The sequence below is a fragment of the Octopus bimaculoides genome, chromosome 4 (genome assembly GCF_046866305.1).
Source record: "Octopus bimaculoides isolate indiv1 chromosome 4, ASM4686630v1, whole genome shotgun sequence".
Classification (NCBI taxonomy): Eukaryota; Metazoa; Mollusca; class Cephalopoda; order Octopoda; family Octopodidae; genus Octopus; species Octopus bimaculoides.
The window spans coordinates 117,839,877-117,854,876 of NC_142931.1; the positions used below are offsets into that span (position 1 = coordinate 117,839,877).

General features: G+C 36.7%; 1 protein-coding gene across 2 annotated transcripts in view; it reads right to left on the bottom strand.

Moving 5' to 3' along the window:
* The window catches only part of LOC106876364 (uncharacterized), an 85,306-nt gene that overhangs the window by 23,067 nt on the left and 47,239 nt on the right, over positions 1-15,000 (bottom strand). For both annotated transcript variants that reach the window (XM_089351224.1, XM_089351225.1), the window contains exon 2: positions 4,476-5,507. In XM_089351224.1, coding sequence (XP_089207350.1) covers positions 4,476-5,507 — 1,032 coding nt within the window. The remainder of the gene's footprint in view (positions 1-4,475; positions 5,508-15,000) is intronic.

Genomic DNA, 15,000 nt, shown 5'->3' on the forward strand with positions numbered 1-15,000 from the left:
ATTTGGAAACGACATGCTGTACTACTTGGTATTCACGCCAGAAGCTCCAATACAAACATTTCGAAGTCCTTCAGGTGTCAATTTGAGGACAGTGCAATCTGAAGATGTGTACCAAGAGTGATAAAAATCAAACATCCAGTCGACACCATGGTGTTTGGAGTGATCACTAGTGATAACGACATTGTGCCTCCATTCATCTTCTCACACAGCCTCAGACTCAACACGGAGGCCTAAATCAAGAGCCTGGAGGAGGTAGTGCTGTCTGGCTCAATAGAGTGGCTGCTGGAAGAACCTATGTCTGGCAACAGGACTCTGCACCAGGCCACACAAGCAAGAGAACCCACAGACAGCTGTCAGACAATTTCTGTGACCACATCACCCCTAACATCTGGCCAACTAACTCTCCAGACTGCAATCCCCTTGATTATTATGTGTGGGACACAGCTGAGTGAGAGACCAAAAGCTCTTATAACACCAAAGATAAACTGAAGGTAAGGATTATGGCAGCATTCGCCAGATTAAACAAGGAGCCTGTCCAGAAGAGTTGCAGGAGATTTTGAGGTCATCTGGAGGCCATGGTTGAAGCCAATGGCGATTTTATTGGATAAATTTACTTTGTAGTATTTCAAGATATTTTTATATAATTTTGGTAAATATACCTGTTAAAATGAAATGTCCTAACAACCCCTCACCTCCACCTCCCACACTCCTTTTGCAATCTTGCACACTTATCAACCAACCCACCTTATCCTCCTCTCTCTCTCTCTCTCTCTCCTACTGAGATGCTAAAACTGACCTCACCTGTGCTTGTGTCACGTAAAAAGCACTCAGTCTACTCTGCTGGGTGGTTGGTGCTAGGAAGGGTATCCAGCCATAAAAGCCCTGCTAAAACAGACATGGAGTCTGGTGTAGGCTCCTACTTGGCCGGCTCCTGTCCAACTGTCCAACCCATGCCAGCATGGAAGGCAGATGTTAAACAACGATGATAACGATGATGATGATGATGATGATGATGCCTATTTCTGTCCCTCCACTCATAATTTGAACTTACTTCAAGAAAAATGGCACCTTCCTCAATACTACCCCCCACCCCGCCACCTTCAGTTGAGAAGTGGGTATCTTGGAAATTATCTGGTGACTTCACTGCTGCTAGAGTCACGTAAAAGGCAGCCAGCTGTAGAAACCAAGCCAAAGCAGACAGCAGAGCTTGGCACAGTCTTCTGACTGGCCAGCTCATATCAATCCATTCAACATCTGCCAGCTTGGAAAACGGATGTTAATTGATGATGATGATGGCGATGATGATGATGATGATGATGATGATGATGATGATATACATGTGTGCGTATGTGTGTGTATGTATGTGTATATGTGTGTGTGTGTATGTATATGTATCTATATATATATATATATATATATATATATATATATACACATATATATGTATATATATATGTGTGTGTGTGTGTGTGTGTGTGTGTGTGTATATATATATATATATATATATATGTGTGTGTGTGTGTGTGTGTGTGTGTGTGTATGTATGTATGAATATTGATATATTGATATATATATATATGCAGGTAGTAAAGACAACTAACAAAGTGTATTCTGATCAAAATAAACGAAATGGAGATTGAAAAACAAGGTACCTTTTGACAAATCATCTGATGAGACACATCTGTTTGTGCAGCATCTCACCAGTGAAGCACTGATGCACAACGGGTCAAAATGATTGCAGTGAATAAATAATCTCATGAATTCCATTTTGTTTCTCTTTCTGTCATATGTTATGTGTGTGTGTGTGTGTGTGTGTGTGCACATGCATGTATGTGAGTAGCCTTTCTTTTACTTGTTTCACTCATTTGACTGTGGCCATGCTGGAGCACCACCTTAAAGGGTTTTCATTCAAAAGAAATTGACCCAAGAACTTATTCTTTGTAAGCCTAGTATTTATTCTATAAGTCTCATTTGCTGAACTACTAAGTTACAGGGATATAGACACCCCAACATTAGTTGCCAAGCAATGGCGAGGGGACAAACACAGACACAAAGACACACACACACACACAAATATATACAGATGTATATATGGTGGGCTTCTTTCAGTTTCTTATTTCTTTATTGCCCACAAGGGGCTAAACATAGAGGGGACAAACAAGGACAGACAAAGGGATTAAGTCGATTACATTGACTCCAGTGCATAACTGGTATTTAATTTATCGACTCCGAAAGGATAAAAGGCAAGTCGACCTTGGCGGAATTTGAACTCAGATCGTAACAGCAGATGAAATACAGCAAAGCATTTCGCCTGGCGTGCTAACGTTTAGTTAAAAATTCTACAACTTTTTGCTAATTCACAACTGGTCACATTTAATAGTAAACAATTCTTTTGTTGCTAATTTCGAAAAAAAATCTTTTTATATAAAACTGATTCTGAAAATCTAAATGTGTTTTGTATCTGATGCTTCTTTTCAAATATTGAATTACCTTAAGTGTTACAAATCGAGTAATATTCCGTTATCATCAAAGAACTTTATTATCGCAATACAAAAGGAGTATTTGAATTCTTATTAAGCCAGTATCATAAGCACTGAGGCAGAACTCATCTGTGTGTCAACATTACATTTGCTCAAGAAACCACCCCCGCTACCGCTACCGTCACCACCACCGGTACTGCCGCCACCACCACCACCAACAACAACAAAAACAACCACCATCATCACCGTTATTGTTTTTATTGTTCTACTTTTCCAAGCTGGCAATGGACCAAAGGAATTCATTGAGGCAGATTTTCTACAGCTGGAGGCCTTTCTTTGCAGCCAACTATCACTTCTTTCCAAGCGGTGACATGTTTTCATTAGAAAATTGGAAATAAATGACACTGCCTATAACAGGGGTTTTCAAACTTTTTGACTTGCGGACCCCTTTATATTTCAGGCTTTACCTTAGGGGGTCCCCCTTATAAACGCTTATGAAATTTATACATAAATATTTGCTTAAAATAACATATAATTTTACATTTGTTTATTTAACAGTATTTAACAAGTAGGTTTATTGTCAATTAAAAGATTTTGATTAAAAAACATATATAAAATCAAATTGCCCATAAAAAGTATTTGCTGTCCATGGACCCCCTGTTTTGTCCTTGCGGATCACAGTTTGAAAACCCCTGCCTATAAGGAAGGCAACGCTATAAGTATTTTATTGAAACAAGAAAAAAATGTAATTCTAAAAACTGACTCTGTGTGTATGTGTGTGTGTGTGTGTGTGTGTGTGTGTGTGTGTGTGTGTGTGTGTGTGTGTGTGTGTAATGAAGGCAATATGGAAGGAACAACTTTTAACAAACATAGTGAAAGAGAGAGAGAGAAAGAGATGTGCAGGTGTTGCAGTGTAGTGGTATGGGATGGTGGGGGAAGGTAGATGTATAGGTGTAATTGTATTGTGAGAGGAAGACATAGAACTGGGGATATGGCTGAAGGTGTGAATGTGAGCTAAAAAGGGAGACAAGAAAAATGTGACATTTTCTGATAAAACATTGGTGAAAAAAATAATAAACAACTTCAAGATGTCCTGCTATATTTTAGATAAATGTTTTATATATACACATACATTAACATAGGTCATTCAATTTTTCTCAGCTGATCAATGGGCTGATTGAGTAAACCTATCAATAATGAACCTATAATGACTACTGGAAACAGCTGTAAGCCAAATTTACTACAATGAAATAAAATATGTAATGAACGTTATTTATGCCTTGTGTCTCATACATTTATATATTATATATATATACATATGTATATGTATATATGTATAACTTGGCACTCTGTTGGTTACGATGACGAGGGTTTCTGTTGATCCGATCAACAGAAGAGCTTGATCATGAAATTAACGTGTAAGTGGTTGAGCACTCCACAGACGCGTGTACCCTTAACGTAGCTCTCGGGGAAATTCAGCATGACACAGTGCGTGACAAGGCTGCCCCTTTGAAATACAGGTACAACACAAACAGGAACAAAGAGTGGGAGAAAGTTGTGGTGGAAGAGTACAGCAGGGTTTGCCACCATCCCCTGCCGGAGCCTCGTGGAGTTTTAGGTGTTTTCGCTCAATAAACACCCACAACAACCGGTCTGGGAATTGGAACCACAATTCCACAACCGTGAGTCCTCTGCCCTAACCACTGGGCCATTGTGCCTCCACACACACACACATATATATATATATATATATATATATATATATATATATATACATATATATATATATATGTATATATATATATATATATATATATATATATATATATATATATATGTATATATGTATATAGATGTATGAGACACAAGGCATAAATAATGGTCATTACATATACACATGCACATATATATATATATATATATATATATATATATATATATATATATATATACACACACACATACACATATACATACACACATATTCATACATACCTTCAAGACATCCTGCTTCCTTTTGAATTAATGCTTTGTTCTTGCCATTGAAAGAAAGTGCCCAAAGTCCATTTATAACTAAAAGAATTTCCTCTTCAGAAAGGGGATTGTTTATATATAGATTTTCTTCTTGTAAAAGACGAACATAAAATGTTAAGATACCATTCTGAACCAGTTGCACTTTGTTGACATCACTTGCAGACAGGTTAAATAAACCCCTGAGAATTTCTGTTACACACATTCCATATTTGCTACTGAAGTGATTAGGGGAGTTTAATGCCCTATCGAAAATATCCAAAATGAAACTGAGCAGGTCACTGTTCGAATTGAGCAATTCGCTCTCCGTCTCATCGACAACATAAGAGAGTACAATGAGAGATTTAGCACGGATCATGTCAAGATCTGACTTGAACAAATGTTGAAGAGCCCGAACTCCACCACACTCACGCAGAAGTAAACGTCCATCGCTATTGTGACGTACAACATTGTGCATGATTCCTAGAATGGCTTTCACGTAATATTGTTTCTTGTCATCCTCAGAGTATCGTGTGTTTGAAACATTCACAAGTGCATGCAGGAGTATTGAGATTAAACCATTGTCACAAACGTCTTGACATACTTCGCTGTTTATGTCACATGTATTCCATAGAACCGACAGGCTTTTCTTTAGTTTCCGCCACTGTTTAATATTATCTTTGTGAAAGATGTGAACTTGGTGTACACAGAGCCAAATGTTTTTGAAAATTTTGACAAACTTTGATTGGTAAAGACATAAGGCCACTGATTTACGTATATGGATGTTTGGATTGTACTGCGAAGCTTCCCACACAACTTTAATATCATTATAACAGTCTGTGTTTAGTATATCTATGTCTTCTGGAGTGCTGAGTCTTTTCAGACACTGATTTACCTTCTGTAACACTTCTTCGAGACATATATTAGCTTTGTTTTGTGGCGATGATGGTAATTTTTCGTTTGTCTCAATGAGCGCCTCATTACTCTTCGACGATTGTTTGCTTGAACATTTTCCATCTGCAAAATAAATAAAATAACAAATTAAAATTGCAATAAAAGAAACAGATAATTAAAATAAAATAATTATTGATTTCAAGTTTTGACACCAGGCCCACAAATTTGGGGGTGGGGAAGGCGAGGAGATAAATTGATTTCATCAGTCCCCGTGTTCAACTCGTACCTATTTTATCAACTGTGAAAGGATGAAAGGCAAAGTCAACCTTGGAAAAAATTGAACTCAGTGAGTATTACCATTTGTTTGAAGCATTTCCATGTGTGCAAATGATTTCAATATTTGAAAAATAAAACTAAGCAATGAGAGTTTTCCCACCAAGCAGTTTTACTGAATGGCTTTCAGTTTTAAAAGCTGGTAAGTTCAATATCAGGTCAGTATTACTCAGTCATCTAGGGAAATCTCTGTCACTTGTCTTTAGTAAATTGGTCTCTCCTCCTCTGTCACTTGTCTTTAGTAAATTGGTCTCTCCTCCTCTTTCACTTTTCTTTATGTAATAGGTTTATATTGAACTCACTAAAAGGTACCAACCTTAACTTGTAGTATCAAGTAACACACATACTACTTTCATAATATTATCTAGCAAGTTATATTACAGAAGATTCCTAACCATTATGTTCATTGAACATTGTTCCCATAATTTATTGGATGTACACTTGTAAATATAAATGATGTGTGTTAATAAAATATTTGAAAACTCATTTATTGTTTAGTGTGGTCATTGTCTTCACATGCAACCTATGTATTGTGAACATCCAATGAAGAATATATTACAACCACGCTAAAATAGCATTTATTAACAGATCAAATGTGAGATGAAGATAATATGCATTAAATATTGCAATAAGGCTTAGGTCAATTGTTTGCGAAAGAAACTTATTTGGTAGCATAAACTTTAATCTAACATTCGGGTAGAGATGTAGAGATCATGGCTGACAAAAGGCAATATCTATGATCACAAGGAACAGAAACAGTTGGATCAGGTAGACAAAGTGATGTGAAAAAAACACCAATACTCATACAGCAAAGAAAGGCCTTGAGGTGCCCTTGCATATCCAACAAGATACACACAACCCCTACGCACACACACACATATACAAACACATTTATTTACTTATATATTGATAAGCATATAAATACATGTATATACAAAGACATACAAATGAATATACATATACAGCTAAATATACATAAATATATATGGGTATCTATCTATGTGTCTATCTGTCTATCAGTCTGTCTGCCTGTTTATCTACCTGCACACACACACACAAACACACACACGCACGCAAATATGTGTGTGTGTACATACATATATATATATATATATATATATATATATATATATATATATATATATATATATATAGGCGCAGCGTGGCTGTGTGGTAAGTAGCTTGCTTTCCAACCACATGGTTCCGGGTTCAGTTCCACTGTGTAGCACCTTAGGCAAGTGTCTTCTACTATAGCCTCAGGCTGACCAAAGCCTTGTGAGTGGATTTCGTAGAAATATATATACATATATATATATATATATATATGTATATGTATATATTTGTGTGTGTGTCTGTACTTGTCACCCCCAACATCGCTTGACAACCAATGTTAGTGTGCTTACGTCCCCGTTACTTAGTGGTTTGGCAAAAGAGACCGACAGAATAAGTACTAGGCTTACAAAGAATAAGTCCTGGGGTCGAGTTGTTTGACTAAAGGCAGTGCTCCAGCATGGCCACAGTCAAATGACTGAAACAAGTAAATGAATAAATGAATATTCACATATGTATATGTACAAAAACATGTGTACATACACAGATACATAGATACATACATATATACATATATATATATATATATATATATATATATATATATATATATATATATAGGAATGAGAAGACACTAATATAAACATGGAAAAGATATGTACACAATTAGTGTATTGATTGGCCGGAATCCTAATGAGGATAAAAAGATCCAGCAGAACAAACATTGACTATAAGAAATATACCCCAAGTAAATAATAGACAAAAAATGGACAGGCATTTGTGGGTGGCCAGGGTACATTTGTATAACAAACAACTCTTTTCAGGATACAGCAACTCATTGGTGCTATAATGCATTAAACGCTAATAGGCATACTTTATGATGCAATGATTATACTCAGTGGGTGAGCAAAAATATTATCCAGCATGCCTCATGTGAATTGATAATATTTTTGCTTATTTGCTGAGTATAATTATTGTAACATCTCTTTCATGCTCTAGTGTGCTTATCTGCTCACCCACCATTTCCAGTACTCAATCCCTGTTCTCTCTTATATTTAGCGTCTACCCTGAGAGAGTGCTCTCCCCTTCTCTGTCACTCTCTATTTCCAACAAGCGAAACCGTATATCCCTCTTACAGCATGACACCGTTTCCTGTTCATGTTCCTTTAATCATGCTTTTATTTTTCAAAATTTGGCATGACACTGTCTCCCTCAATACTACATACCCACTAGTGCTAATGCCAAGATAAAGCACCGCACACAATCTATAGAATGGTTGCGTCAGGAAGTGCATCCACATGTAGAAACACTGTCAGAGTGAGCATTTGGGCTTGATGCCGTCCTTCAGCTTGTTGGTTCCTGTCAAAGAGTACAACCCACGTCTACATCCAAAATGAATGTTAAAAATTGATAATTGATGAGGATATGTGTGTATCTATCTATCTATCTATCTATCTATCTATCTATCTATCTATCGATCTATCTATCTATCTATCTATCTATCTATCTATCTATCTATCTATATACATACATATATACATATATATATGTACATAAATACATATATACCTGTATATATATGCATATATACATAACTACATAAATAACAGACATGTGCATATATATATGTGTGTGTGTGCGTGTGTGCATATACGCATATTCACACACACACAAGCACACACACATACATGGATAAATCTTTCTGTATAATTCTTCTACAAAAAAAATCAAAGAGACCATAGTTCAACAAAGGCCTCATTTCATTAAAAATCCAGAGCAAATATTCTTAATTCATTTAATCAAGATATTGACCTAACTACATGCAAGCCATTTGCTATTTTACTGTGCTTCAACAGTCCATAGACAGCGGGGATGAGTTCTCTTCACAATTTACAATGCATACGCATATATAGGTCAAAATTAAATATAAGAAAGGAATAAGAACACGCACATGAAAATATATGTTGCCTTAAGGAACATTCCAGAAGATTTTTAAAAAAAATCAATAATGCTATCATGTATGTAGATATTACATATATACAAATATGCACACACACATATATGTATGTATATGTATGCATGAATGTATAGGTATATGCAAATATGCACACACACACATTCATATATATGTCTGTATATATGTATATATGCATATATGTGAATATACATACATATGCATACATACATACATACATATATATATATATATATATATATATATATATATATATATATATATATATATATATATATATATATATATACACACACACAAATGTATACATGCAAATAATATTAAATGTATGTATATATATATATATATATATACACACACATACTCCTTTTACTCATTTCAGCCATGCAGGTGTGGTCATGCTGGAGCACCACCATGGTCTTTCTGACTTCCTCACTCTGGGTGTTTCATATCACCACTCCTGTGTGTGCCTTTGTCCCAGCTATTGGTACATTTGGTATATAAGAGAGTTTGATTCCGCTGCCCTCGTCTGCACTTTATGTTGGGCTGTTAGTTCATCCAGCATTGTAGACAGGAGGATGTCTAGTTCCTTTTGAAGACATCTTCTTCCACCTCATGCAAATTTCTTAACCTTTGTGGCAGCACATTGAAGACCACAGTGGACAACAGTATTTAAAGTGAGGGCGGGTGAAGGTGGAGAAGAGAAGGATAATGATAGGAGCATCTCTTGACTGAAAAGTCCTGAGGATCAAGGAGCATGCCGTGTAAACCATCTCAACTTTGTTGTTTATGTGGGCACTCCAGCTCAAGTTGTCAACAGTTACTCCCAGGTTCCTGGTGGTGTTTGATGCCATGAGGTTTTCACTCAAAGGAAGCATGCATGGTAGTTTAAGTGCAGTCTCTTTACTGAGGTGGATTACTTCGAATTTATTCTCGTTTAGCTGCATATTGTATTTTTGGGATAACAGCAAACAGGTCCCATTATCTACCCTGTCAATGACCTTCAAAAGCTTAGAGTCATCCACAAATATTTTAATGCTGTTATGTTTGACAATGTCAATGATGTCATTGATGTAAGTAATGAAAAAGAGTGGGCCCAATACAGTGCCTTGTGGGACTCAACTAATAACTCTTGCTGAGCTTGATCAAACACCATCTATCACCACATGCTGGGTTCAGTTCACCACAAAACTTTGAATCTACCTTAATAATTTCCTTTGAATTCCAACATTAGTTTCTTTAATACGATGTAGTGGTGAACCTTGTTAAAGGCCTTGCAAATGTCAAAATAAATGACATCTGCATGACACGCAGATATACACATATACTTACACCGTAGTGTGAAGATGCATGGTTTAGGCATTAGGGTATTCAGCTCACAGTTGTAAGGTCATGAGTTCGATTCCCAGTAATGCAGTGTGTCCTCAAGCAAAACATTTTATTTCCCATTGTTCAAGTCCACTCAGCTGGCAAAAGTAAACTGTACTTATATTTCAAAGGGCCAGCCTTATCACATTCTGTGTCAAGCTGAATCTCCCCAAGAACTACATTAAGGGTATTGACCTTCGTGCGGGTGACACGTAAAAGCACCTACTACACTCTCGGAGTGGTTGGCGTTAGGAAGGGCATCCAGCTGTAGAAACTCTGCCAAATCAGATTGCAGCCTGGTGTAGCCATCTGGTTCACCTGTCCTCAGTCAAATCGTCCAACCCATGCTAGCATGGGAAGCGGACGTTAAACGACGATGATGATGATGTGTTTGAAAAGTGCTCAGCCAATTGCATATCAATTTCATGAGCAGGCTGTTCTTATTTCTTTACTGCCCACAAGGGGCTGGCTACACACAGAGGGGACAAACAAGGACAGACAAATGGGTTAAGTTGATTATATCGACCCCAGTGCGTAACTGGTACTTAATTTATCGACCTCAAAAGGATGAAAGGCAAAGTCGATCTCGGCGGAATTTGAACTCAGAACGTAACGGCAGACGAAATACCGTTAAGCATTTCGCCCGGCGTGCTAACGTTTCTGCCAGCTCGCCGCTGTTCTGTTGATCGAATTAACTGGAACACTCGTCATCTTAATCAACAGAATGCCAGTATACAGTAGTATTCGGGTATGGATGCCTGGTATGATGAATAGAAATGGGGAGATAAGTGGGTAAGAAACATGGTGCAGTGGAGAGGAGAAAAAATTGGTGGAAAAGTGTGAAGATATCAAAGAGGCAGTAAGCACTGGGGAAGGTGTATATCAACCAGGGGTATATATTCCAGGTGTGCTAGGTATGCGCTGCACACCCATCAAAAATGGCAAATTCGTTATAAATATTAATCTTAAATTTAATTATCAATCTTAATGGAAGACATTTGTTATACCCCTGTTTGCAGTTTGGTGCCATTGGGTGTGGCAGCACAACCAATACAACGACCATATACAACTGATATATATATCATTCTTTTATTCTTTTACTTGTTTCAGTCATTTGACTGTGGCCATGCTGGAGCACTGCCTTTAGTCGAGCAAATCGACCCAAAGACTTATTCTTTGGAAGTGTAGTACTTATTCTATCGAGCTCTTTTGCCGAACTGCTAAGTTACGGGGACGTAAACACACCAGCACCGGTTGTCAAGCGGTGTTGGAGGAGACAAACACAGACACGCAAACATACACACAGACATATACATACATATATATGACGGGATTCTTTCAGTTTCCGTCTATCAAATCCACTCACAAGGCTTTGGTCAGTCCGAGGCTATAGTAGAAGACACTTGCCCAAGGTGCCATGCAGTGGGACTGAACCCGGAACCATGTGGTTAGTAAGAAAGCTACTCACCACACAGCCATTCCTGCACCTATACCATGGGGACTCTTGGATTAGGCCATAGGCTATTAAAATACTCATAAGGGTTAAATTCTCTGTATACATAACCTGAATTTTTCACTGGATGTATTTCAGCACCCATGATATTTGTGTATATGTATGTGTGTGTGTGCGTGTGTGTGTGTGTGCGTGCGCACGTGTGTGTGTTTGTGTGCATGTGTGTGTGTGTGTAGATAGATAGATAGATAGATAGATAGATTGAACGATAGATAGATAGATAGACAGACAGACAGATAGACATACAGATAGATAGATAGATAGATACATACATACATACATACATACATACATACATAGAGAGATAGATATAGATGTAGATTTATATCGAACAGTCTTTGTCATCATCACCAACTGCACCAGCACCAGCGTTACCATCATCATCGCTATAATCATGAATTTTATGCCTGCATGTCTATGCTGCTATGTATGGGTTGGGACATTTTGCAACAGTGTCTTACAGCTGGAAGTTTTCCCTGATGACAATTCTTTTATTCGCCTTTCATGACATGCAAGTTTATGTGTATATACATAGGCATGATACATACATGTGTGTATGTATATGCATGTGTGTGCACATGCATTTGTTTACTTATCCCTAAACTGGTACCTTCATATTTAAGTAGATGCATAGCACTTTGTAGTGACTAAAGTGCAAGGTACTTTCATTGTCCTGCATTAATGAGAGATTTTAAGTTGAGGTTATTTCTACTTTGAAGATTAAAAATCAACAGCCGTTTCACACATCATTGCAAAATCAGTGGGGAAGTGGTATGGGATGTACCACCTGTTACCCTGTAGTCTATAAAGATGTTGCTTTTTAACAACAATTAAACAGGTAATGTAATAATAATGGCAACAATGATGATAATGATAACAGTAATGCTAAAACACTAATGCTAAAAAAAGTAATAATTATAACAACAACAACAACAACAATAATAATAATGACGATGATGATGATGATGATGACAGCAACAATAATAATAAAATTAAAGGTGAGGATAATAATTATGATTATGATGATGATGATGATATTGGTGATGATAATGATGATGATGATGGTGGTGGTGGTGGTGATGAAGATTATATTGACGATGATGATAATGATGATGATGGTGTTGATGATAGGGAGAACTTCAACAGGCAACCATATTCACACAGTTCACCAAATCCACACAATGGAAGCAACAACAGCAACAACAATTACTACTGCTGCTACTACTACTACAATAGTTAGTGAAAACAAAAGTAAACAAATACACAATGCATGAAAATAAAAGAACAAATGGCACAACAACAATAATAATGGTAAAAAAAAAATTAAATAGAAAAAAAAGAACAAAAGCGGGAGAAAAAAAATGGGTTTGTATTTTTTTTTTTTTTTTTTTTTGTTAATTCAAGATGAATACTGGCATCAGATAAGAAAGTTTCCTTCAGGCAATGAAGAAACTGGATAGATTAAAAAGAATCTAAATGTAGAGTCTTGAAAAATATTAGCAATATTGTATTATATGGCACACAGTAGGCTTTCAGTAAATGTAGTAGAGAGAAGTAGGAGGAAAGAGGGGGGAAAGAGAGGGAGACTGTAGAGTGAAAGGGAGAGAGTGTTAGAGAGACGGATAAAAGTAAATAATACACATGCATGCATATATGCACATATATTGACATACATACGCACACATTCACATTCACATATGCATGCAACACAAAACAGATCCAACAGCCATGTTTTTTTATACCACATATGTACTTTATAAAGATAGGATTCCATCAAATATATATATATATATATATATATATATATATATATATATATATATATATATGTATATATATATGCACAAACAGAATTGGATATCCATCTATTTATCTTTCTATCTATTTATCTATATATGCATGAGCACAAATTTAGATACACATAAATATACACAAAATACATATATATATACATGTATATAAAGGTTACGAAGGGTATTGGAGTCAACCAAACCCTAAAAATACAGGTAATACCGAGTAAGTGCTGTATACCGACTAGTTTTGCCCCTGACGTGGTTGCAACATGAGTGGGAAATATAACATGGGTCGTGTATTAGCGTGTGTATATATAAAAAAGAATAAGATAAAGAGACCAATGGCGTCAGTAAAATTCTTTTTTATATATACATGTCTATATGTATCCACATTTATATGTATATACATTAGTAATTATTTAAAACTTAGTTATGCACTTGGCAGTATGCCGATTAAAGCACTTTCACTGTCTACGGTTACTTGATGTCATCGACCGTATGGATATAAATGCCACTGGATCTACCTCAGGAATTCCTCAGTGTCCATTGAGTATATAACAATGAGAGAGTGAGAAAATGGAATTCATGAGATCAAAAATTCCATTTTCTCTCTCTCTCTCATTTGTTACGTATATACATATATATATATATATATATATATATATATATATATATGTATGTATGTGTATATTTACATACATATATACACATGCATAATAAAAATATTGGTACATCATCATCATCATCATCGTTGTTTAACGTCCATTTTTCCATGCTGGCATGGGTTGGACGGTTCGACTGGGGTCTTGGAAGCCAGGAGGCTGCACCAGGCCCTAATCTGATCTAGCAATGTTTCTACAGCTGGATGCCCTTCCTAACACCAACCACTCCGAGAGTGTAGTGAGTGCTTTTTACATGTCACCAGCACAGGGGCCAGAGGAGCTGGCATCAACCATGATTGGATGGTGCTTTTTACGTGCCACTGGCACGGAAGCCTGTCAGAGCGGCACTGGCATCGGCCACGTTTGGATGGTGCTTTTTATGTGCTACTGGCACAGAGGTCACAACTACAATTTCCATTTGATTTGATTTTGAGATTGTTGTTGATACATATACATATAAGTGCAGGTACGGCTGTGTGGTAAGAAGCTTGCTTCCCAACTGCATGTGTTTGGGTTCAATCCCACTGTGTGGCACCATCTGCAGATGTCTTCTACTATAGCTTTGGGATGACCAAAGCCTTATGAGTGGATTTGGTAGACAGAAACTGAAAGAAGCCCGTTGTGTGTATGTGTATATAAAACCCACCAACTTATAATAGTGTGTCTCTAAAACCTAAAGAATCTTTATAACCATATCCATGTATATTGTTTACCCTTTCCCTTTCCTTATAAGGAAAAGGCTGGTGCCCTCTTAAGCTTTGAATCACTAGGTCTGATAAGATGAAACAAAAAAAACAAATATACTAGCCTGTATGGTCTGGCTAAGTCAAAACGGTTTCTTGTATTCTTCCTTCCCACTTGGAGTGTTTAAATGTAGTTACATTAATATGTCCTACTGAAATGAAATTTCAGTAAATTTTCT